Consider the following 22,935-nt stretch of genomic DNA (forward strand, 5'->3'; position numbering starts at 1 on the left):
GGATATGGCAAAGCAAGTACTTGCAAAGGCAACCGTTTTGGCCACTATCTTGGAGCAAAAGCAGAGGGCCAATAAGGCCCTTAACCTCAAAGTATGGGGGTTCCCTCACATAGACAACATGCCCATGGATGGTGCGATTGCCTTTGTGACCACTACTTCGGGGGTCTCAGAGCAGGCAATTGATGGGGCCTGGCGAGTGGGGAGAGATCCCAATCGGGAGCAGCCACTTGTCATTCGATTCCGTAACACCCAAGAGAGACTAGCAGCACTCCGACGTAGATCAACCCTACGAGACCATCCAGAGATATCTATGGATGAGAACCTGACCAACGTGATTTGGCCTGCAAGGAGAGGAAATGGGCTGTTGTTCGTGATGGTAGATTCCTGACCGGCCACCACCGGGTACCTACCCGCTCTCTCGCATAGGGGGGCGGGGTCTATGAGAGCCAGGATATCGAGACCCTATCATGTACCATTTGGAACTATAACGGTACCTTATGGTCAGATCCAAGGAACTTCTCGGAGTCATACACAGGATGAGACATAGTCTTCTACACAGAGACACATCAGAGTCCAGAGCACTTGTTGCCAATCATCAGCGGCTACACATGGGAGTCAGCGTTCAGAGACGAAACGAGGGAGATAGGTGGAGTATGAGGGTCCGGAAGAGTGGCAAGACTTTACTTATCATCTCTCCTTGGAGTCATCTCAGTGGAGAGGAGGAATGTACACTCTAGGTTCTTATGGGTCCGGATCTGGAGTACAGATAACCTTGATCTTTATATAAGATTATGCTACTTCCCGCCTCAAACATCCCACTTTGCCAGAGGAGGGCGAGACATCGCCGTACGCATCTCTTCATCCAGACATCCTAGACTTCTCGAGCTGCGGGAAAGTCCTTCTAGTCGGGGACTTCAACCGAGGAATACCGCTTCTGGACTTCCGAGATGATGTCTTATTGCTGCCACATATTGACCTTGATGAGGCAAGTCTTGGCACGAGTATCCGCTGACAGACGGGGACCATTCACATCATTTGGTCACGCATTTTTGGATATGGGCAGGATGCACGATCTTGTCATATATAATGGTCTTAAGCTATGGCCCTCCTCTGGTGGCTTCACTTGCTTTCTCCATGGGGGAGGGTTTAGCGTTGTGGACTACGTCATGGGATCCCCTACCTTCACATCGCACATCACGGACTTCTCCGTTTCATCACCCCCCCCCCCCCCCCCCCCCCCCAAGGGCAGCATGACACCTACCTTTTGTTCAGCATCTCCACACTCTGTCTCACGGCACCATCCATCACTTCGATCACACACACCACTTATCATGATATTGGCAAGACCAAGGTTATGATCTTCAACACATTTGGAACAACCATGCACAAGGAGCAGTTCACATTTGACAGATTCCCGGTTGAGATCGTCTCCTCACATACTTACTTGGGCGTCGTCTTCTCTGGCCCAATTTTCACGATGAGACCGGCGATGCAGCCCCACTTGAGCACGGGATATGCCTCGCTTGCCCGACTGGAGAGACAGTGCTTCCACTCACACTTCCAGGACCCTGGGACCAAGGCTCTTCTCTTCTCTCTCTCTCTCTCTCTCTCTCTCTCAAGCTCTGGAGGAAGAGAAAAGAAGGAACAGCAAGGCTTTAAATGTCTTAGTCAGAGGCGTAACAGTTGGAGACACCCCCATGTCAGATGCCAAGATTTTATTCACCAAAATGGGAGTCAACCTCACATGCGAGGCAGCATGGAGGGTTGGTAAAGTTGAGGCCCCAACAAGACCCCTTGTAATGAAACTCCGAACCACTGTGGACAGATCTACTCTCATGAGTATGAGGGAAACCTTGAAGGGGACCAGAATATACTTGGATGATGACCTCACACTGCTGCAGCAGGAACATCGGAAAGAGGGAATGGTTCGGGTTATGGCAGCAAGAGATGCAGGAAAATGGGCTGCCTATAGGGATGGAAAAGTGATTATCAGAGAGAGAGCAAACAGGGGAGAAAGGGAAGGAAGAGAAGAAGGAGAAATAGACAGCACATGATGGTGTGAGACCCAGGGGAAGAGCGGAACATCGGAAAGAGGGAATGGTTCGGGTTATGGCAGCAAGAGATGCAGGAAAATGGGCTGCCTATAGGGATGGAAAAGTGATTATCAGAGAGAGAGCAAACAGGGGAGGAAGGGAAGGAAGAGAAGAAGGAGAAATAGACAGCACATGACGGTGTCAGACCCAGGGGAAGAGGGCACAAGGGGGCTTGAAAATGGCAGTTTGGAACTGCAATGGCACCCTTTGGTCCGACCCAGGAGGTTTCTCGGAGACATATGCTGACAGGGACATAGTTTTCTATACCGAGACACACGAGAGCCTAGAGAAAGGGCTGCCCACTGTGACAGGATACACATGGGAGTCTGCCCATAGAAGGGAACTCAGGAGGGATAGTGGAGTACGACGCTCTGGGGGTGTGGCTGTCCTCTTCAAATCAGCTCTCAGGCCACTCCTTTCACTGGTTAGGAAAGAGGAACATGCACGGCACATGTGGATTAGAGTTCAGATACCAGAGGCACGACCTATCTTCATTGCTTCCCTTTGGATACATCATCCTATGCACGTGAAGTTGCCACAGAAGGGAACAGCCCGTATGAGAGTAGACATGAACAGGGTGACACCCTCCTCCTTGGTGACTTCAATGCACGCACAAGGGACAACCAGGTGGGGCTACTTGACTTTGCATCCGATTCCCTCATAGTACTAGAGTTAGATGCAGCTGAGCTCGGGATAGTGAGACACTCAGCAGATGCTCCGCACGTGACAAGGTATGGGCGGCACCTACTTGCCATGGGAGCAGTATATGATCTGATCATATACAACAGCCTTCAAAGATGGCCATCATCCAGTGGACTCACTTGTTTCCCACATGGAGGGGGGACAAGCGCAGCAGACTACCTGATGGGCTCCCTTGCCTTTGCATCTCAGATTCACGACTTTGTAGTACCCCCCCTCCCACTCGGGGCTGATCACTCATACCTCACATTCTGTATTTCTGCTATCAGGTCAGTGTCAGAGAGAGTCCTCCATGTGCCCACCCGGACCCATGTTCACTTTGTCCGAACCCTCGATCCAGTTTATGTGAGTCACTTAGCTCGAGAGCTTCCGACTCTACGCGGAGGGGAGGTAGACCTTGCTCAGGTTTCAGCCACTTTGGCTTCAGTGGTACACGAGGCTGCCATCATATCTTTCCCTACAACTCGACCTACACATGCCGCGGCTGGGAAGATGCCTCAGAACCTCTGGTACGATGATCACCAGTTATACGAGGATCATGGATAGTGGGCTCTTGGGCGGGCAGGCCTCCGGAGACAGCACTCCACATTGGACCATATTTTTATGCTGAGAACCATCATCGAGGAGGCGAAGTTGAGATGCGAGAAGGTCTACACTTGCTTCGTGGACTTTCGGAAGGCTTTTGACAGAGTCCCTCATTCTTGCCTGATCAGGCGACTACAGGAGTTGCATCTCCTAGAGGTCATGATCTGGGGAGTGATGAGTCTATGCGAGTCCGTCAGAGGGCGAGTTTGCATTCCTGGGGAGCTATCAGATTGGGTTGAGAGCACCATAGGGGTGAAGCAGGGTTGCCCCCTCTCACCGACTCTCTTCAGGCTATACATTGATGAGATCACATCATTTGTTGATCGCCTAGGAGCAGAGGGCTCCCTATTAGCTGATTTGATGGTACAGATACTACTATATGCAGATGACATAGTCCTCATTTCGTCCTCAGCCGAGGGTTTGTAGAAACACTTGAGATGAAGTTGTGGCTCGCTCCTTGATCTAAGAGTGCTTTGATGCGCATGCGTGAAACCTGCAGTTGAACAAGCAACCTAGCTAGCTCCACTGTTAGCTCATCCGTTAATTGCATCTGTTCAGTCGTTGCCTTAAGTAGTGTCATTTGCTTACGCTATCGGAGCTTAGCATTACGAGCTCTGGCTTCCTCGATGGCCTAGCATTTCATCCTAGCCACCTCCGCATTGACACGGTCCCAAGAGCCCACCTCATACGGCGCCTACACGACTTGGGTTATGACCAAGAGATCATTTGGGCTGTCATGGCACTTTACGAGAGAGTTTCAGACAGAGTTCAGGCAGGATCCAGGTGGACAGACGAGATCATGAGCACCGTCATGGTCAAACAAGGGTGTCCTTTCTCGCCCACCTTGTTTGGCCTCTACATTGACGAGCTTGAGACAGTGATGCAGGCCTGACAGTCAACCTTGGGAAAACCAAGGTTATGATCTTCAACAGCACCCTTCTGGGGATGTGACCTACCCGCAAAAATCCAGTAGTGCATCTAGATGTCTCTGGAGCCCCTCAGTGGACGAGGATAAGCGCACCACATCATTAGCGTACAAAAGAACCTGGAGCAAGTAACCGACTAGAGAACAACTAGCTCCTTCTAGTGTCCTCATAAAAAATTTAAGCTCGTCTGTGTAGAGGTCAAACAAGGTCGGTGAGAGTGGACAACCTTGTTTGACCCTAATGGTGCTCATGATCTCATGTGTCCATCTGCCCCTTGTTCTAATCCTGTGAGAAACCCTCTCATAAAGTCCCATAACAGCCCAAACTATCTCCGACCCATAGCCCAGCTTCGGTAACCGTTTGATGAGGTGTGCTCGAGGTACATGCTTTGCAAAAATCCACAAAGCAGCAGTATACCCTGTGTCTCCGTGTCCTGGCCTCCTCTATGATACTCCTAAGTGTCAGGATGTGATCCATGGTCCCGTGGTCAATCGAAAGCCTACCTTTCCATGTGCTCTGAGTCCATGCATCTTTGCATAACGACTGACCTCCATATCTAGCATTGAAGCATATACCTTGCACATGGCATGCCCGATCATAATGGTCTTGTAGTTACTTGGATCCATGGGATCCCTTGCCTTGTGGATAGGTGTGAGTGTGTTGAGGGCCCAAGTGTCTCAACTATACAGGTACATGTTAGAAAGTATGTAAGTCTGCCAAATCTATTGCGATGGTTTTGTGTTTGGATATCGTATGCTATCCCGGGATGTGTAAATCATATATATATGCAACACCAATTGTGCAGTGCAAGTTGAAGCATTGTTTATGATGCTAGTGTTGCATGTATTTCTGAGACAGGATAGCATACTGCGTTCACTGCTATCGTCAAGAAGCAGGATGACCTACTTGCTAGAACAAAAATAGGAAGTGGTAAACTCCGGTCACTGCCACTTAATTCTAATGGCATTTGATGCCAAAGTGTTGGTTCACTTCGGTGAATCTTTTTGTTTTGGATTGTGAACTTTTCTGTGTTTTGTTCCTTATGTCCCACGGATTATGAACCTTCGAGACAGGCCATAAGAGGATGTGAGTTCATTTGAGAGGAACATGTCTGGAAGGAATGCATGGGATGTATGTTTGCATGCATGGATTGATTTTGTATACTCATGATGTACCAAAAGTTGTGGGTCCAGATGGATGGCCATAAAGTGGATAAATCATCTTGAGAAGTGCTTGTTTGCATGCATTGAGTGCTTGCATATGCTCTTGATGTACCTCGTGCTTTGGGTCCTATGGGATGTCCATGAGAGGATAAATCATCTATGTGGATCCTACGGGATGGCCATACGGAGCATCTTGTCTGTCTGAGCATATATATATGTTGTTTGTGTAAGGATGCTCGGTTGTGTTTTTGAACTAACTGAGGCTTTGAGCTTCTACTTGCTTTGAGACTTTGCAACAGGTTCTGATGGAACAAAGCAAAAAGTTCGGTGCAAACGGGGACGTTTGCAATTTTTCTGTCATGGGGACCGGAATTTCTAAGCTTTAGGAATTTATGGTGATTGCCCTAGCCTCCAATTGATTAAAATAGTTCAAAGGACACTTCAATGCAATTAATTCCATGGGCCAAGGCAAGGGTTTGAAGGTTAGAAAATCGCTTTAGCTAAATATACCTCCAAGAGCCACGTTTGTCAAGCTGGCTTTTGGGACAAGGCAAAAAGTCAAAATTTGCTTTGAGGCTTTTTCTGGATGACAAAAGAATAGGGAGAGGCAAGTCACAGGCTGGGAAAGTGCTCCATGGCTATTCTATCACATTGCCTTGCTGATTTTCGACTATCAGGATAGTCTGTGGGCTGTGGGTGGGCTGCCAGAAGCTCAAAAATGAAATTCGTTTTTGTGCTAGGAGGCTTCAGATCAGCTGGTTTTTGCTGCATGCTTGCTGTTCGTGCCTTCCCAGAGGCCCAAATCTGATTCGCACTTATTCTAGGAGCCTTCTAGGCCAGGTGCCTATCAAAATCGCACTTTTCAGGGCAGTTTGGAGTTTCCAGTCAATTTGCTTCCAGGCGGGAGGATTTACTGAGTCACACTTGCCAAAGTCTTTCCAGGGTTGCCAGACCCGATTTTCATGTTCCAGATCTACTCTAGGGTCACTAGACAGGGTTTTGGGGTGCCAGATTTGTACCAGATCCATTTCACATACTAGGATTGGACTGCCAGGGGCTAGAAGGGTGCCAGAAGGACATCATTTTTGTTGTTTTTCACCTCTTCTAGGGCTGTTGCTACTTATTTAAACTGCCCGATTGCATGGGAACTGCTCCAGATCAATTCGCCTACTTGCTTGCTGCTGTTCCAGGGTTCCAAAGCCTTCAGATCAGTTGATTGCTTCCCAGAAGCTTTCCTACTGCCTCAGAATCTTCAGTTCCTATTGCCTTGTTTGCAGCTAGCCTTTCTGTTTGCCAGGAACAGCCAGGATTGGTTATTTTGCTGGCCTTTGTCCTGCCGGGTTCCCTTGAAGGGTATCAAAGCTGCCAGGACAGACTTGGCTGATTTCTCTCCTGCCAGGATTCCCTTGAAAGGTATCAGAGCTGCTAGGTTAGAAATATCAGCAAGAATTGGAAGAACCACTACCATGGGATATTGCATTGGACTGGGATGCCTTTTTGAGACTGAAACTGATGCATAACAGGCCGTAAGTGCCTGTGAATGGATTATTCAGATGGCTGATTTTGGGCCGATGCACGACAGTGCTTTTCTTGTGTTTGGATGCCTTTTGAATAAATGATAAGGAAATACCGAAAGGGGCGCTAAGTTAAGGGCGAATCTGGTGTTTGGTGCAGGATAGGGGCAATCTAGCTCCTGATTTTGGTTTCTTTTATTCATATGGTTGGCTGTAATAATTCTCTAAGTGGCTGTAATCATGGTTTTTGGTTGTTATTTATTGTTCACCACCCTTTGGATTCTCCAAAGGACGGTTTCAATTGCTTACAAGCAGGCTGTAGTTTGGATGAAGAGTATGTGGTGGACTTTTTTTTCTGGTTTTTGAAAACTTAAGCCCTCATTCTGGAGTTTTGATGAAAACTTGTATATACTTGGGTATGTGAATATCCTAAATGTTTGTGTAAGGTTCAACATTCATATATACATGATCTACATGGATAACTTGGTGCTGGGGAAGTTGGTGGGGATGTCACAGCAGCTGAGTCTTGTTATGCAGACAGATTCTATCTTTTGTGGCATCATGGGATACTTCTGTACGTCAAAAGATATGCTCCAAAATTCATTTGATGTAATAATAATGTTTGATTATGTGGCAGGTGAGACCTGTAGCTTGGCTTTCATATGTTCTTTATCCTGTTGGGCGTATAGTTACTGCTATCTCAATGGGTCTGCTGAAGCTCCTTGGATTGAAGAGCAGCGGGTAATAGTGCCAACCTTGTCATCGTTTGATGCTTGTAAAGGTCATTGTTTTGTGATTGACATGTGCACATAATGTTTTCTAAGGATTCAGATTTAGCTATTATGGAAGAAAATTGTTTCTGTTAAAAGATTCTGGTTAAATTCTGCAATTTCATGCAATTCATACTTTCTGTATTCTATACATCTGTGCCCTGAGTGTTTTACTTCCTGGTGTTTAATAATGTCTCTTGTTTGAGTTTGAAGAGTGATATGAGAGTTTAATTTGTTAACATGACAAGAATGCCACGTTTATTCAATCGGAAGGAGTGCAACTCTTGCACCATCGGCACCACCTTCACTGAATAACTAAATGCATATGAAGGCCACCATATCTAATGATCCCTTGGACAATAAATATTTTTCTTATTCACTTGGCACTATGATCCCAGATCGTGCTCTTGAAGGGCTGAATTGACTGCTAGTTTTTTATGATATGTATTGTACCACACAGCACCAAATTTGGGATGTCAGAAATATTTCTGTCTGTAATTTAGGAGCTGTATACAGTTTTTGGAATGTAAAGCTCAAAATGTTGTCCCAGAACCAATTCTTGTTTCAGTATATGTGCACACTTCTGTAGACTGGAGGCTTTGAAACAAAGTTTTCTTTTTCCTTGCCTTGTCTGGCATTGACGGATGTTATGTTGGTTGAAAGTGAGCCCTTTGTTACTGAAGAGGAGCTGAAGCTGATGCTACGAGGTGCAGAATTAAGCGGATCTATAGAGGAGGAAGAGCAGGTAATATTGAGAGGCCTGAATGAGCATGTCATATGGGACATTTTGTTTTTGAGATCTCAGACTCGAAATTTTGGAAGCAACATGAGAAAACTTTAAGTTTGATTGTTGTTGGTAATTCTTTTGAGAGAATGCTTATGACCAAAATTTTAGATGAGTGCTGGTCCGATTTTCTTCTCTTTGCTTGTCTGTGATCTTTATAAAGTTTCTGTTACGTGCGATAAGGCATAACTCAAAGGTACTTGTCTTTTGTAAAGTTGACTTTGTGTAGGGTTCCTTCAATTCAGTCTTGTAAACAAAGCAAAGATTGGACAGAAGACAAGGCTACATGATGCAGAAGCACTTGAATGATACTGCAAGCATCATAAGTGTTTTGAAAGATAGATGCACCAGGAAGAAGAAAGGGGACGCCAGTCACTAGGGCTTGTGTTTTAGCAGAGTGGTCCCATACAGCATGCTGAAGGAGCAGCAAGTGTGATGAGCTGGAAGGCAATCATTAGACCAATTGGAGGCTGCTGGAACGTTGGGAGCTTCTCATGGCCCTGGCACTTGTGGAAATAGGAGGCCAAGAACTGCTTCTCAAACTGATGAAGAGGTGCAGGATGTGTGTACTCCACACTAGATCACTGGCCTCCCTACTGCTCTGGATACATCCAATGTTGAGCCACTCTCGATGCTGATCCCTGGCCTGCCTGCTGCTCTGAATGCAGCCAAATAGATGGAGTGAAAGACCCCCAGCAATGCGGCTTTATGTAAGATTGGCCCACCACATCCACAGACTGAATCTGTGCAGATACCCGACCAGTCAGCCCTACTGCCAGCTGGTCTGCCACGTGGCAGGCCCCTAATGGATCCCGGTGGACCTGAACTGCTCCTGTACTCTGCAGACTGCTGCCAACCTGTTCTTGTGGGCAGACTGCTACAGTCTGCTCGTAACTTTCTTGGTGGAGAGATGAGGAGCGGGTGTCACTATGAATAGTGATTATGGTGGGGAGCCATATAGTTGAGGATCTTTCAGAAGGTAAAGTAAGGGGCTAGCATTTAAGAGAACACGGAAGGTTGCATACTGATGGGAGAGTATCTTGAGGAGAGTAGAGGTACTCAGAGTAGAAAGAAAGAAAGAAAGAAAGTTTATTAAAGTCTTCGGAAGACCGATGGGTCTATGAGACTGTGAAAATCCTGATACAACAAGCTATGGTAGTGGAGCTACTAAACGAGCGTCCATACCAATGCAAAATGCAAAAATGCAGAATGACAGTACTAAGTCCTAAGTACAACATAGTCATGTCGATGGTGGACTATATATCAATCTCAGCATCGTCATCAATATCATCATCATCATCGGCAGCAGCAAGATATCAGGATGGATGAGGCAGTGGAGGCATGAAGTCGGCAATAGAGTGCTGGTGGCCACTCAGAGGTGCGGTCCTGGTACGTCTCCTGGTCGTAGCTCTGCGTCTGACCAGGGCTCCTGTGACCTCCGTTGGTCGGGCTCCGACTCTAAACAAGGAGGGGATGTCCCCAAGTGTGATCTGTGTGTTGACCCTGTGTCTGAGTTGTCGGGTCACAGGCTCCGGGTCTCGGTCATGTCAAGGCCTCGTCTCGTGGGAGTCCATGTGATCTAGCTGAAAGAACTCTGTGATAGAGCTCTGAGAGGGATTAGCTGAGGAAGAAGTCTGCTCCTGTCTTCGTGCTCGGAGTATCCTCTCACGGTGTCTAAGTGCCTCATGAATGAAACCTGCCAAACACCGCTGGTCTGGGTAGGAGAGAAAACATGCCAAAATCCCAAAAGTATCCATGAAGAGGCAGTGGAAACGCCCTCGGATCTCATAGTACACAGGACACCTGAAGATGAAATGCTCATGTGTCTCAACCTCCTGCATGTCACACAGTGTGCATATGCGCCTCTCCCTGGGTAGTCGCTCCGCTCTACCGCTCTCAATGCAAAGACCCTTAACTGCCCAAGAGAGATCCTCAGCGAGTGGGGTAGGTGAATCTGCGTGTATCCTGGTGGGTCAATGGAACCCTCCGTTGTGATATGTAAGAAGTGATCTCTGTAGAAGCTGAGCTTCACTGGGAGTTCACTCGGTCCCAACCAGGTACGAAATGTGTGTAGCTGTAGTAGATCCTCACGGATAACCTGGTTGACCTTGTGTGATAAGAGGGGAGAAAACGGAGCATCCATGCTGTACTGGAAGGGAGGTAGTCTATCCATGTGGAGCCCCAATCGCTCAAACCATCTCTTTGTACGTGCATACCAGCACCTCTGGTCTCCTCTTGTTGCAAGTGCCATAGAAGAGGATAGAGCTATCCATGGTAGCCTGCTACGCCTCGAGGTATAATCCCCATATTCCCTAACTCGGTACAGATACGTGATGACCTGAAATGCAGCATCTAGCTATAAAAGGGGTGACCCAAACTTAGCCTGAATGATCTGGTGAGGAACGGATGACTTAATACAAATCATCCGTGATAACATGAGAACCTGTAGCTGCTCCACATGGGCCCACTTTGTATCCGACAAGTCTGGCCCCCAACAAGGGCTGCCGTACATCCTTGTTGAGCGAACCAAGGAGTCAAAAAGCAACCCCTTGGTGCGTGGATCTTGAAAGTGCGAGCGGAAGCACTGCCTCTCTAGTCTGGTTAATGAAGCATATCCTCTACTCAAGCGTGCCTGCATCGCGGGTCTCATAGTGTAGCTGGGTCCGGAGAAGATAACCCCAAGATAAGTGTATGATGAAACTATCTCAATAGATGACCCCGCAAATGTGAACTGCTCCTGACGCATGATGGCTCGAGATGTATCGAAGATCATGACCTTGGTTTTACCCAGGTTGACCTTCAAATCATGAGACTCACGAAAGGACTGTAGTGCGTCTAGGTGTCTCTGAAGCCCCTCTGCTGAGGAAGACAAGAGAGCCACGTCATCTGCATAGAGCAAAATCTAGATGAGCGTGCCTGCAAAAGAGCAACTTACACCCCCCTGTGTCTGCATCACTGTCTCAAGCTTGACAATGTAGAGGCCAAACAAGGTTGGTGACAAAGGACACCCTTGTTTGATCCCGATGGTGCTCATGATCTCGTCTGTCCACTCGGATCCTGCCCGAACTCTGCCTGAAACTCTCTCGTAAAGTGCCATGACGGCCCAAATGATCTCCTGGTCATAACCCAAGTCTTGTAGGTGCCGTCTGAGGTGGGCTCTGGAAACCGTGCCAAATGCCTTGCGGAAATCCACAAAGCAACAATAAACCCTCTGCTTTCGTGACCTCGCTTCCTCGATGATACATCTGAGCGTGAGAGTGTGGTCCATGGTTCCATGATCACGCCGGAATGCGGCTTGTCCTGCTGCTCTAAGTCCTCGACACTCTGCAAGTGTGCTAACCTTGGAGTCAAGTAGTGATGCATAAATCTTGGACATGACATGTCCAATCATAATGGTCCTGTAGTTCTGCGGGCTCATGGTATCCCCTGCCTTGTGGATGGGTGAGATAGTGTTAATGGTCCAAGTGTGTGGAAATCCCAAACAAATAGCTTCATAAAAAAGCTTTGCTAAGATCGGGGCTAGGAGGTTAATCCCATATGCAATGAACTTAGTGCATAGCCCCTCATGATCCTTCGCTCGGTCATTATGAAGTTTCATTACGGCATCCTTTACCCCTCCTCTAGTGAAGAGGGTGCAGGATGTGGGACGAGGCATGTGTGAGAGGTTAGGGACTGGCTGATTTGGGATGTCATAAAGTGTGCGTGCATAATCAAACCAGATTTGAGTGTCGATGAGTGGCGGAGGGGATCGTCCTTCTAGAAATCTCCGCCAGAATTCCTTAGAGTTGTTACTAAACAAAATGTTCAGTAGCTCCTCCTCATTCCGACGAACGAAGTCTAGTTTCTTCCTCCGTACCAGTCTACGGTATTCGCATAGCGTATCTGGTGCGCTTGGAAGACTGTTTTTGGTTTCGAATTTGAGTTGATGGCGTAAAGCCTTACACTCATCATTGTACCAACTATTACATGGTACGGTTCCAGGGGGTGGTGGGCGGGTGGAGCAGGTGGTGTGGGGGAAAGTGTGAATGGCAGCCTCGCGTAGTGAGCAGGTGACAAGGGCAGCACGATCCTCTAAAAGGGGTAATAGGTATGAAGTCAATATAAGCGAGAAGTATGTACAGACGGCCAGAGTAAGAAGGTGAGTGATCCTGATCAAAGCGTATATCGTGGTAGGTGGAGTAAGCACTGAGCGGGTTGGAAGGTGCTGTGCGAAGGGAGGTGGAGATGCTAAGGAAAAGGTATGTATGATCAGCCCTTGGGGGGAGAGGTGCTATAGTCAAGTCAGTAATGCGAGATGTGAAGACAGGGGATCCGATGATGTAATTAACAACACTGGAGCCCCCCCCATGTGGAAAGCATGTGAAACCACTTGAAGCGGGCCATCTGTCAAGACCATTATAGATAATGAGATCATGTATCCTGCCGAGGTGTAATAGGGCCTGCCCATAAGATGAGAATGGACCTCGCTTGTCAATTGAAACCCGTAGCATACCTGCCTCCTCAAGGTCAATATTTGGTAGTAGAGTGGAATCATCTTTGAAGTCAAGAAGTGGTACTCGACGAGCCCTTGTCCTCGCATTGAAGTCCCCCACTAGGAGGACTTCTCCGCGGCTAGAGAAGTCAACGTAACCGTATGATCAGGGGTTGCTCTCGGTTGGGATCTCTCCCCACCTGCCATGCCCTCTCTATCCTGTCCTTAGCCACACCCAAGGTAGCGGCCACGAACACAGATGCACCTGCTCCTGTGCGAAGCGAGTCAGCTCCATCTCACGCTCACGGAAACTATGTATCTCCATGAGCAAGGTCTCACGGGCCTCTGGTGTATCAGCCCACCCATGTCCATGCTGAGACTGTGGTGACTGTGGCATGAAAGTGTGGGATTGAGAAACTGGATGGTGACTGGGTGAACTGGGTGAGGAACGGAGATGATAGTGGAATGGATGAGGCAGTCCCAACGGGGTGTGGGGGCGTGGGCTGACTGAGAGGGAGAGGGGAGAGTGACACCTCTGAAGTAGGGGTCATAAGCGGTGCGAGAGCTGTAACAGGAGATCAAGAAAGAAAGAAAGAAAGAAACAAAGAAAGAAAGAATGAAAGTTTTATGAACATCTGTAACACGCAAAGTGGCCTAGAAGTGGCATAACATATCCATCATGTGGCCTTAGACCCCCTTGATAAGAGAAACTAGGAGTGTCTAGAGCCTTAAAAGAACTAAGTTAGAGTGCAATAGTATGCTGAAAACCGCATGCTCATGGTGAGTGAGGTGCTGGAAACAGGCTGCTCCTGTTGCTCTACATGCTGCTGTTACCTGCTCTTCTAAGGTCAGCTGATCAGGATACACCTCCCCTCCTATAGATAGGGCTTATTTTTCCCTTTGTGTTTTATCTTCCAGGGGTGCAGTTCAGCGTTTGTTTGTATTGTTAGAATTGGTTTTTCTCAGCAGTAAAGCAGAGGTTTTCCCAACATGCCTCTTACAATCTCTTGCAGTCTGCTGTGCATCTCTCTCTCTCTCTCTCTCTCTCTCTCTCTCTCTCTCTCTCTCTTTGCATGATTCCGCTGCATGTTTGAATGATGTAAATCTAGCTCAAATCCTAGTATTCTGCTACCATGTTAGAATCTGCAGCAGAAGATCTCATTTGAGAGCTTTAGATCCTATTGTGATGTGTGCGCACACACATGTAAATGTAAACTGCACTCAGATTTGGAATAGACGGCAAGATATGGCAATCATTAAGTGAATATGAGTATCCAAAGAGAGGAACCAAAATTGTCCACCAGATCTCATTTGAGAGCTTTAGATCCTATTGTGATGTGCGCACACACATGTAGATGTAAACTGCACTCAGATTTGGAATAGACGGCAAGATATGGCAATCATTAAGTGAATATGAGTATCCAAAGAGAGGAACCAAAATTAGATACAAAAGGTGAACTCACATACCACACATTGTGTCACGGGATGTGAAAAGTCTAATGTAACTCAACCCGGGGTTAACCGTGGTTAAGTCAAGTAATAATTTGGCCATGAGGGACTGGCTAGAGGAAGTGCAAACTTCCTAGAAGCTCCTAGGGGCAAATTCTAGGTGTACCCACTAGGTCCTAGGGGCAAGGCAAAGGCATTAAAGCTGGGTTTTAAAGTTGGGCCCAAGGACAACCAACGCTGTCCTTGGTAAGGTGGGTTAGGGCTTTAATGAAGGGCCATTTGTCATGCATGTGCTTCCAACACCTACCATCTTCATCCCTCACCCTCCTGGGGCACTCCTAGCCTGCAGAAGAAGCTGGTACTGGCTTGCACACACTTCTTGCTGATTTTGACGATTTCTAGCTGTTCTTCCTCCTGTTGGCACACAATTCGAGTTGCTGGCTGTCTCTCCCACGCTCTAGGCTGCTGCACGCTCCCCAAGGCAGTCCGTACAGTGTGTATGGACTGCAGTACGATGCTTTTGAGCAAGTCAGAAGTGAATGCCTAAGATTGCCTTACCAGTTGGATCTTAGTGGTGCACTATGGAATAGATGCCCACTAAAATGCAGTTATTATGGCAATTTAATGGTTGGTGTGGAGAGTTTGTTGTTGACTGTAGCGTGTTATTCATCTGCAATTATAAAGAAGAATACAGTAGTAGAGAAAAAAGGACATAGAGATACCATTCATATTTTATTGTAAACTGCTTATTGAGCGCCTTCCTTTTTATGAGGGTGTGGAGTTTGTGGAGTTACAGAGAGATTCTCTCTATACTGTTATGAATACCGATGCATGTTTGAATACAGGACATGATTGAAAATGTGCTTGAGATTAAAGACACATATGTCCGGGAGGTGATGACACCCTTAGTTGATGTGGTGGCCATTGATGGAAGTGCTACTCTAATGGATTTTCGGAACCTATGGGTGACACATCAGTATTCAAGGTAAAGTTTTCTACTTTTTATGCTGAAGCTAGTTGGAGATGATCTCTTTTGAGAACTATGTTAAATATTTGCAACATGCATCTAAGCCTGGACTGTGGCATTGGACTCACAGGGTGCCAGTGTTTGAACGCCGTGTGGACAACATTGTTGGAATAGCATATGCCATGGATATGCTTGACTATGTGGAACAGGTAGGTGCACAGTATTTGATTTGACCTGGCATGAATTTTCAATATTGTGGTCTTCTGATCTAGATCTGTGAGTTTTCTGAGGGAGTGCCATTACCAAAGGTATTTTGAAATCAATGGTGCAAGATTTAATCTGAAGGGATAAATCTATATGAATGTTAGGAACAACTGAATTTGGAAAGAATTAAGGGACGGATATCTTTTGGTAGCCTATCTGTAGCTGACAATAATTTCTGGGCGATAACTTCATGGACAGAAACAGGGTTTGTTGGCTTTCTGTTAAGTTTAACATATTGTATTTCTATTGTGACTACTTGTTTGCAGGTTGAGTTATTGCAAAGATTGACAGTTGGCCGAATTGCTCACAAGCCTGCTTATTTTGTACCTGGTAAGCTTTATTTTCCTTTGTCCCTGAGAAGACGTTTGTTGTCAAGTAAAATTGTAAGTCTCCTTAGACTACAGAGTTTCAAGATACAATGCGAGACAGTATTCTATTTTGCTGATTTGGCTTGTCTAAAAGTCAGGGTCTTGGTCCCCGCGTCTCCCGACCCTTTTTTTTTTTTGATTTGAGAGCCGGCTCTTTGTTTAGGCACATACACCTGCTGACGAATTCTTCTGTTGGAAAGAGTATGTGATCTGTTTGGGGCTAGGGCCATGAACTTTAGTATATCTCATGAGTCTAGACTTGAGTCATGTGACCTCTTATACAAAGTGTGCATTATAACTCTGATCCTGGGTAGTCCATGTCTTTGCTTTGTTAGTGTATCCATGGGTGAAAAGGCAATGACATCTCCCTCGGATCTTGTAGGATAGCAGCACATCAAGACATGTTCCTCAGTCTCCCCCTCCACCTTAGGTGTGTCGAAAATCATTGTAGAAGGCTCTCATGGCTGTGTGAAGAAGCTACAAGAGAATTGACTTTAAAATTCATCTATCTGTGTCCGTAGCTGGGTAGACAACATTACATCAGGTATCCTCCACTGTAATATCTCTTTTGTTCATACGTGAAAGCTGGCCACACAAGCACTGTCTACAGTCTTGTAAGTATGGTGCCTACATGCATATAGCTTTTTGGTCCTTTCATTCCCAACATCACAACCAAGTAATTTGAATACTGACTTCAAACACATGACTCAGTAGCATAATTTTCAATGATTGTATCACGGTTCACTCACACCACCATAGATATCGAAGGGTTATCTCATATCGAAAGGGACCAATTTTTTGAAGCCTCCAGAAATTGTCCCCTGTTATATTGAGAAGCCTTTGTTAAAACCACAAAGTGGGGATTTGTATGTTCTTTGCAGGCTTTTGGGTCCGTGCCTTTGTGAGAGGGCACTCACGATCCTAATGAGATGTCACCGGGATGTGAAATTCTACCATGGAACTAATTCTTAAAAGGCCACTTCAAGCCTCAGCTAGGAGGGCTTCTTTCTTCATGGAATGGAAGGATTCTCCTTTCTTCTCTGAGACTCCTACAGGGTTGAGGTGGCACTTTCAGTCTCAGCCTTGGTTGTTTTCCACCTCATTCTGAGGGGGTTTATTTATCCTCATGATTTCATGATGCATTCCGCTTTGAGCTTGCTCTCGCGGGTTTTTTCTCTCACTTCAGTGCAATTAATTCCAAGGGAAAAAAAAAAGGCCACTTCAGTGCAATTAATTCCAAGGGACTGAAGGTTAGAAAGGGGTAAAAATCCCACTACTAAAGATAGCTCCATGGGCCACGTTTGGCTAGCTAGCTTGGAAAGCAAGCAGAAAAGTCGAAATTTGTTTTTAGGGCTGGTTTTTGGTCCATAGAAAGACAGAGAGAGACAGGTCACATATTGGGAAAGTGCCCCAGGGCTGTTCTAACAAACCGCCTTGTTGATTTTTGACTACCAGAGCAATCCGTGTGATGTTTGAGAGCTACCGCGGCTGCCAGAAGCTCCAAAACGAATTTGTTTTTGTGCCAGGAGCCTCCATAAGAATTCGTTTTTGTGCTAGGGAGCCTCTAGAAGAACTCGTTTTTCGATCAAGACCAGCTAGGGAATTTCGTTTTTTAGTCAAGGACTTGCCAAGGAATTTTGCTTTTCAGTCAGGGACCGGTCATGGAATTTTATTTTTCAGTTAGCGACGTGCGAGGGCAATTCGTGTTCAGATAGGGAGCAGCTAGGGTGATTTGCAATCTGTTGCAGGGTTTTGTGTAGCCAGGAAGATTCGCCATCCACAGTGAGTTATTGCTAGAAAGGATTCGCCTTCAACCAAGAGTGCTTTGGATGAATTTCGCTTACTTTGTTAGGCCAATTTATGGGTTTGTGTTGCGTGCTAGCTCCGGAAGCTTTTGCCTTGTTACTGTGTGCCAGGAATAGGCAGGGTTAGTTGTTTTTCTAGTCTCTGCCCTGCTTGGACTCTTTTAGAGTTGCCAAGACAGACTTGGTTGGTTTCTATCCTGCCAGGGCTCATTTAGAGCTGCCAGGACTGACTTGGTTGGTTTCTATCCTGCCAGGACTCTATTGGAGCTGCTAGGTTAGAATTGAACAACCAAATACTTGACAAGGGTTGCCATGGAGTTTTGCACTGGACTGGGATGCCTATATGAGACATGAACTGATTGCATAGCAAGACGGAAGTGTTATAAACATGATGTGAGTGACAAGGAAAGAAAGAAAGAAATATTAACGTCCTCGGAAGATCTCGCACCAAAAACTACAGCATCAGTTTGAGATTGAGAGTCTGTGGGGGAGTACAACAACTCAGCCCCAGATTATTATAATAGCATAACATAACTACATTCATGTATTATGTAGGAGGGATCTGAATAACATCAGTTTATGAGAGAGAAAGGCTAAGGATTGAAGAAGTGATACTCAAATGAAGACATAATGAAGGCTTTCGTTCATTCATCAAGTATGACATGACAAGTAAAGTACAAGCCTTATATAGGCTACACACTCACACTCACACACTAGCACCAAGTGCATATGGGATAAGTCCCATAGTGACATGTGGCACTCACACATGACACACACATGAACTAGTACTAGATCCCACACACTCTTTGGCTATGATATCTCCAACACCCCCCGTCAGAGCAAAGAGTGTGAGACCCAACACACAAAGAGTGGACTGATCCCCCCTCCACGGGAATACTGCAAAGAGTAAGTCCAACTATCCAACACCTCCCGCGTGATAGTGACTTCTCAATCAGCTTGCGACCGGCAAGGGAAAACCATCACTCGACACCCCCTCTTACTTTGAACTGGGTGGTCAATACCATCAAACCAAAGTAAAAGACAATACATTCATTTTTGGGGGACAACCCAGGGCAGAGAACCTCTTATTGAATCCAAATACATTTAGTTTAGAGGGACAACTCAAGGCTGAGAACCTTTATTTGACTCAACACAAAAACACATAGAGCTAAGCATCATCTACCACCTCAGAGTGGAATAGATGATGCAACATAGCAGATGAAGCTTCCTACTCAGGTCTAGTACATGTAGCATAAATGTTCTTGAGCTTGTCTAGGTTCTCCTTGGCTGAAGTAGAGAGGTCAAGTTGATGAAGCAATTTGTTGACCAATCTCACACCAATAAGCACCAGTGTTGTGTCATGGTACTACTGATCCCTAGCTGACAGTGATGCTGATGAGTCTTCACCACTAGGACTAGGCTCCATAGTGTCAAATTGAGGTAGCAAAGGCAGCAAGCTGAAATAGATAACCAGCCACTAAAGGAGCTTGTCTAGGGCTCTGAAATGAATCGGCAGCTTGAGAAAGGTGTGAATAAAGGTGTCCTGCTGCTGGTGGATGATCTCAGAGGTTCCAAAATACAAACCCTAATGGAAAAGCGGCAAGAATACTCTTCGAAATAGAGAACTGAGTGAACCCAAGTCAAATAACAGCAAGTAGATACCCTAAGGTGCAAGAATGAACCAATAGAAGAGCACTTGTGGGCGTGAAGACTGCTCTGGGTGCTGTAGCAGGTCCAAAATCCTCAAAAAGGTAACTGGAGGGGTGTCAAATGCAATGATGTAGCTCGAAATTTGTGAAGTGCTTCAGCAAACCAGCTCCGAGCTATATTGAGATGCTGTAGTAGAGGTATAGGTGAAACCAAAATGCACCAGCAGGTCACCAGGCCAAAAGTCGCGGCTATTCTAGAGGGTTGGAGGCTAGGAGCAGCCCCAAAAACGGCTCTATTGAAGTTGGTTCTTCAGCAGCAATCTCAAATCACTACAAGAGCAGCTCAAAAACTGGTCGAAAATGCCTCCAGAAGTGATGAAAACTGCAATAAATGCTCACTAATGGTCGAATTCTGCTGTAACAGCCTGCAAACCCTAAAACGGAAATGGAACAAGGCATCTCTTGGAAAATGTGTCAACCAGCAGGCTTTGGAGAGGCTAAATGGGCAGAAATGAACACAAGAAGCTGCAAAACAGAGACGAAATGAGGGTAGTAAAGAGGGCGGTTATGCAGAAAAAGGGCTTGAGCAGAATTAGAGTTTAGGGTTAGGGTTAGGTCTCTGATGATGTGGCAGGGCAGCTGTGGCAGGGTGAACCTACTCAGGTACCATGTTAGAAACATGGTGAGAGAGAGAGAGAGAGAGAGAGAGAGTGAAAAGGTGATACTCAAATGAAGACATAATGAAGGCTTTCATTCATTCATCAAGTATGACATGACAAGTGAAGTACAAGCCTTATATAGGCTACACCTCACACACTAGCACAAAGTGCATATGGGACTAGTCCCATAGTGACACGTGGCACTCACACACATGAACTAGTACTAGATCTCCTAGTACTACACACCGACACATCACATCAACACACTCTTTGGCTATTATATCTCCGAACTGGATATTCAGTTGGCTGGTTTTGGACAGCTTCAAAAGAGTGCTTTTGGTTTAATATGGTTTCCATTTGAATAAAGATAAAGAAATGTCGAAAGGGGCGCTAAGTTTTAGGGCCAATCTGATGTCCTGGCTTGACAACAGGGGCAGTCTAGCTCCTTGTGTTTCTTCTGTGATTATTTGTTTGGTTGTTATTACTTTCTGGTTGGCTGTAATAATTCTCTAAGTGGATGAAATTATGGTATTTGCCTGTTATATTAATTGTTCACTGCCCTTTGGTGTTCCCGAAGGCTGGTTTTGTGAGCCATCAATGCCTGAAGTCAAATTACCTTTTACATCTTAGCCTGGGTACTGTTTGGAAGTGTATGTCAGGGTGTTGGATTGGTCTATTATATGCCTTACAAAGAGAGAAAAGGCTATGAATAGGTAGCATCAGCATATGCTGCATTAATTTCTATATTTGAATACGGATGGAATTGGCTTGATTGGATTGGCAGGTTTGTGAAATCTGCTTCCTTGGTGTCAGTCTTTAGAGAACCAGTGTGGTAAATGTCTCTGAAATTTGAGTTCTGCAATCTGAGATTTTCAACTATGGCATATATACTCCTGCCTCCTGAAGAGTGCCCTGGTCATAGCGTTTTCAGACCTTGCATGGGTATTGTGAGAGTTAGCTAATTATAAAACCATATTCAGTTTCCTGGAAAACCCTGCTGCAAGCATTTTAATCTTGCCTTGTACACAGCTTGAGGAAAAAGTGCAGTTGTGCACATTCCTGGTTTTTCTGGAGCCAGATGATGGGCATCTGGCATTGTCGGTCTGGTTCCTATTATGTTGTTTTTTGAGCCAGAGGCTGATATGGCATTATGATTTTGTAACTTAGAATTTTAGGACCATTTTTGAGACATCAAAGATGCACCTGGTCTTTCTCATTATAAGTTAAACAAGCATGGAAGGAAAGAACTTATTGATGGAGTTGTATCAGTCCAAGCCCGTGAGTTGCATTAGCGGATCTAAATAAAGACTCAAAATTGTGGAGAGACATCAAACCAGATTTTCTGATTCACCCTGCCAACAGTGTGCCATACTGTCAGTAAGATTGCCTAAGTTGTTGGCTTGTTTGCTAGCTTGATCCTTGAACGTTAGCTTATTTTTTTCTTTCCACAAGAGAGTGTTAGCTAATTACAAAACCATATTCAGTTTCCTGGAAAACCCTGCTGCAAGCATTTTAATCTTGCCTTGTACACAGCTTGAGGAAAAAGTGCAGTTGTGCACATTCCTGGTTTTTCTGGAGCCAGATGATGGGCATCTGGCATTGTTGGTCTGGTTCCTATTATGTTGTTTTTTGAGCCAGAGGCTGATATGGCATTATGATTTTGTAACTTAGAATTTTAGGACCATTTTTGAGAGATCAAAGATGCACCCGGTCTTTCTCAATATAAGTTAAACAAGCATGGAAGGAAAGAACTTATTGATGGAGTTGTATCAGTCCAAGCCCGTGAGTTGCATTAGCGGATCTAAATAAATACTCAAGATTCAAGAGAGACATCAAACAAGATTTTCTGATTGACCCTGCCAACAGTGTGCCATACTGTCAGTAAGATTGCCTAAGTTGTTGGCATGTTTGCTAGCTTGATCCTTGAACGTTAGCTTATTTTTATCTTTCCACAAGAGAGTGCATGTGATTGTGGTCTAAAGCTATAATTTTTCGGCAAGAAATCTCACAATACTAAGCATATTTGCATGGAAAATTTTACATAGAAGTTTCCTTTTGTGACCCTGCCCTCCTCCACATGCCCTTCCCATATTTGTAATGTTCATTTTCGGAATTGAGCCATTCTGTTAAAAAGCCTTGCTGTAAAGGTTGTAAATGCTAGTTTCTGCTTCAAAGACATTTGAACTGCGTTCTTTTAGTATATAGATTTGCTTGGTTTCAAGAGCTTTGACTGCACCGATCCCACATAAATGCATTAGGAACCTTGATTGCCATTTCTCTTGCTAAAGAAAAACCATTTGGCTGTGCTTTAGCAGATTCTATGTCTGTGTGGAATCTTCTCAGAGAATTTCGAATTAGAAAAGTTCACATGGCTATTGTGCTCAATGAATATGGGGGAGCAGTAGGGGTAAGCAATGCTTTGTTCTTTTGCTTTTTTAGTGTATTCATACTTTCAGCAGTTTCTTTCTTCTAGGTATAATATTTCCTGCCGAAAAGCTGTGAAACTGTAAGGATGAATATAGCATTCCATAGCAGAGGAACGTTTCAGATTCACAATCAATGCATGGTGCTCAGGTGGATGAAATGAAATGCAACCCATTAGGGTCTTTACAACAGCCAGGGAAATTCAACAATTATTAGTATTTGTGGCCACTTATGACCTGACTCTATTCTATTCAACAAGCAGTGAATTTGGAGAGCCAACAAATCGCAAAATGCATATAAGTTATAGTGCATAGTGGACATAGCACTTTTCAACTTCAAATGTAG

General features: G+C 45.5%; 1 protein-coding gene across 1 annotated transcript in view; it reads left to right on the plus strand.

Moving 5' to 3' along the window:
* The window catches only part of LOC147886038 (DUF21 domain-containing protein At1g55930, chloroplastic-like), a 99,822-nt gene that overhangs the window by 21,406 nt on the left and 55,481 nt on the right, over positions 1–22,935 (plus strand). Inside the window, exons 5-10 of the mRNA XM_087396308.1 lie at positions 7,618–7,721; positions 8,414–8,495; positions 15,300–15,439; positions 15,552–15,630; positions 15,952–16,015; positions 22,482–22,573. Coding sequence (XP_087252434.1) covers positions 7,618–7,721; positions 8,414–8,495; positions 15,300–15,439; positions 15,552–15,630; positions 15,952–16,015; positions 22,482–22,573 — 561 coding nt within the window. The remainder of the gene's footprint in view (positions 1–7,617; positions 7,722–8,413; positions 8,496–15,299; positions 15,440–15,551; positions 15,631–15,951; positions 16,016–22,481; positions 22,574–22,935) is intronic.

The sequence above is a fragment of the Dipteris shenzhenensis genome, chromosome 25 (genome assembly GCF_047967505.1).
Source record: "Dipteris shenzhenensis isolate YYH24624 ecotype China chromosome 25, Dip_SZ_1.0, whole genome shotgun sequence".
NCBI classification, from domain to species: Eukaryota; Viridiplantae; Streptophyta; class Polypodiopsida; order Gleicheniales; family Dipteridaceae; genus Dipteris; species Dipteris shenzhenensis.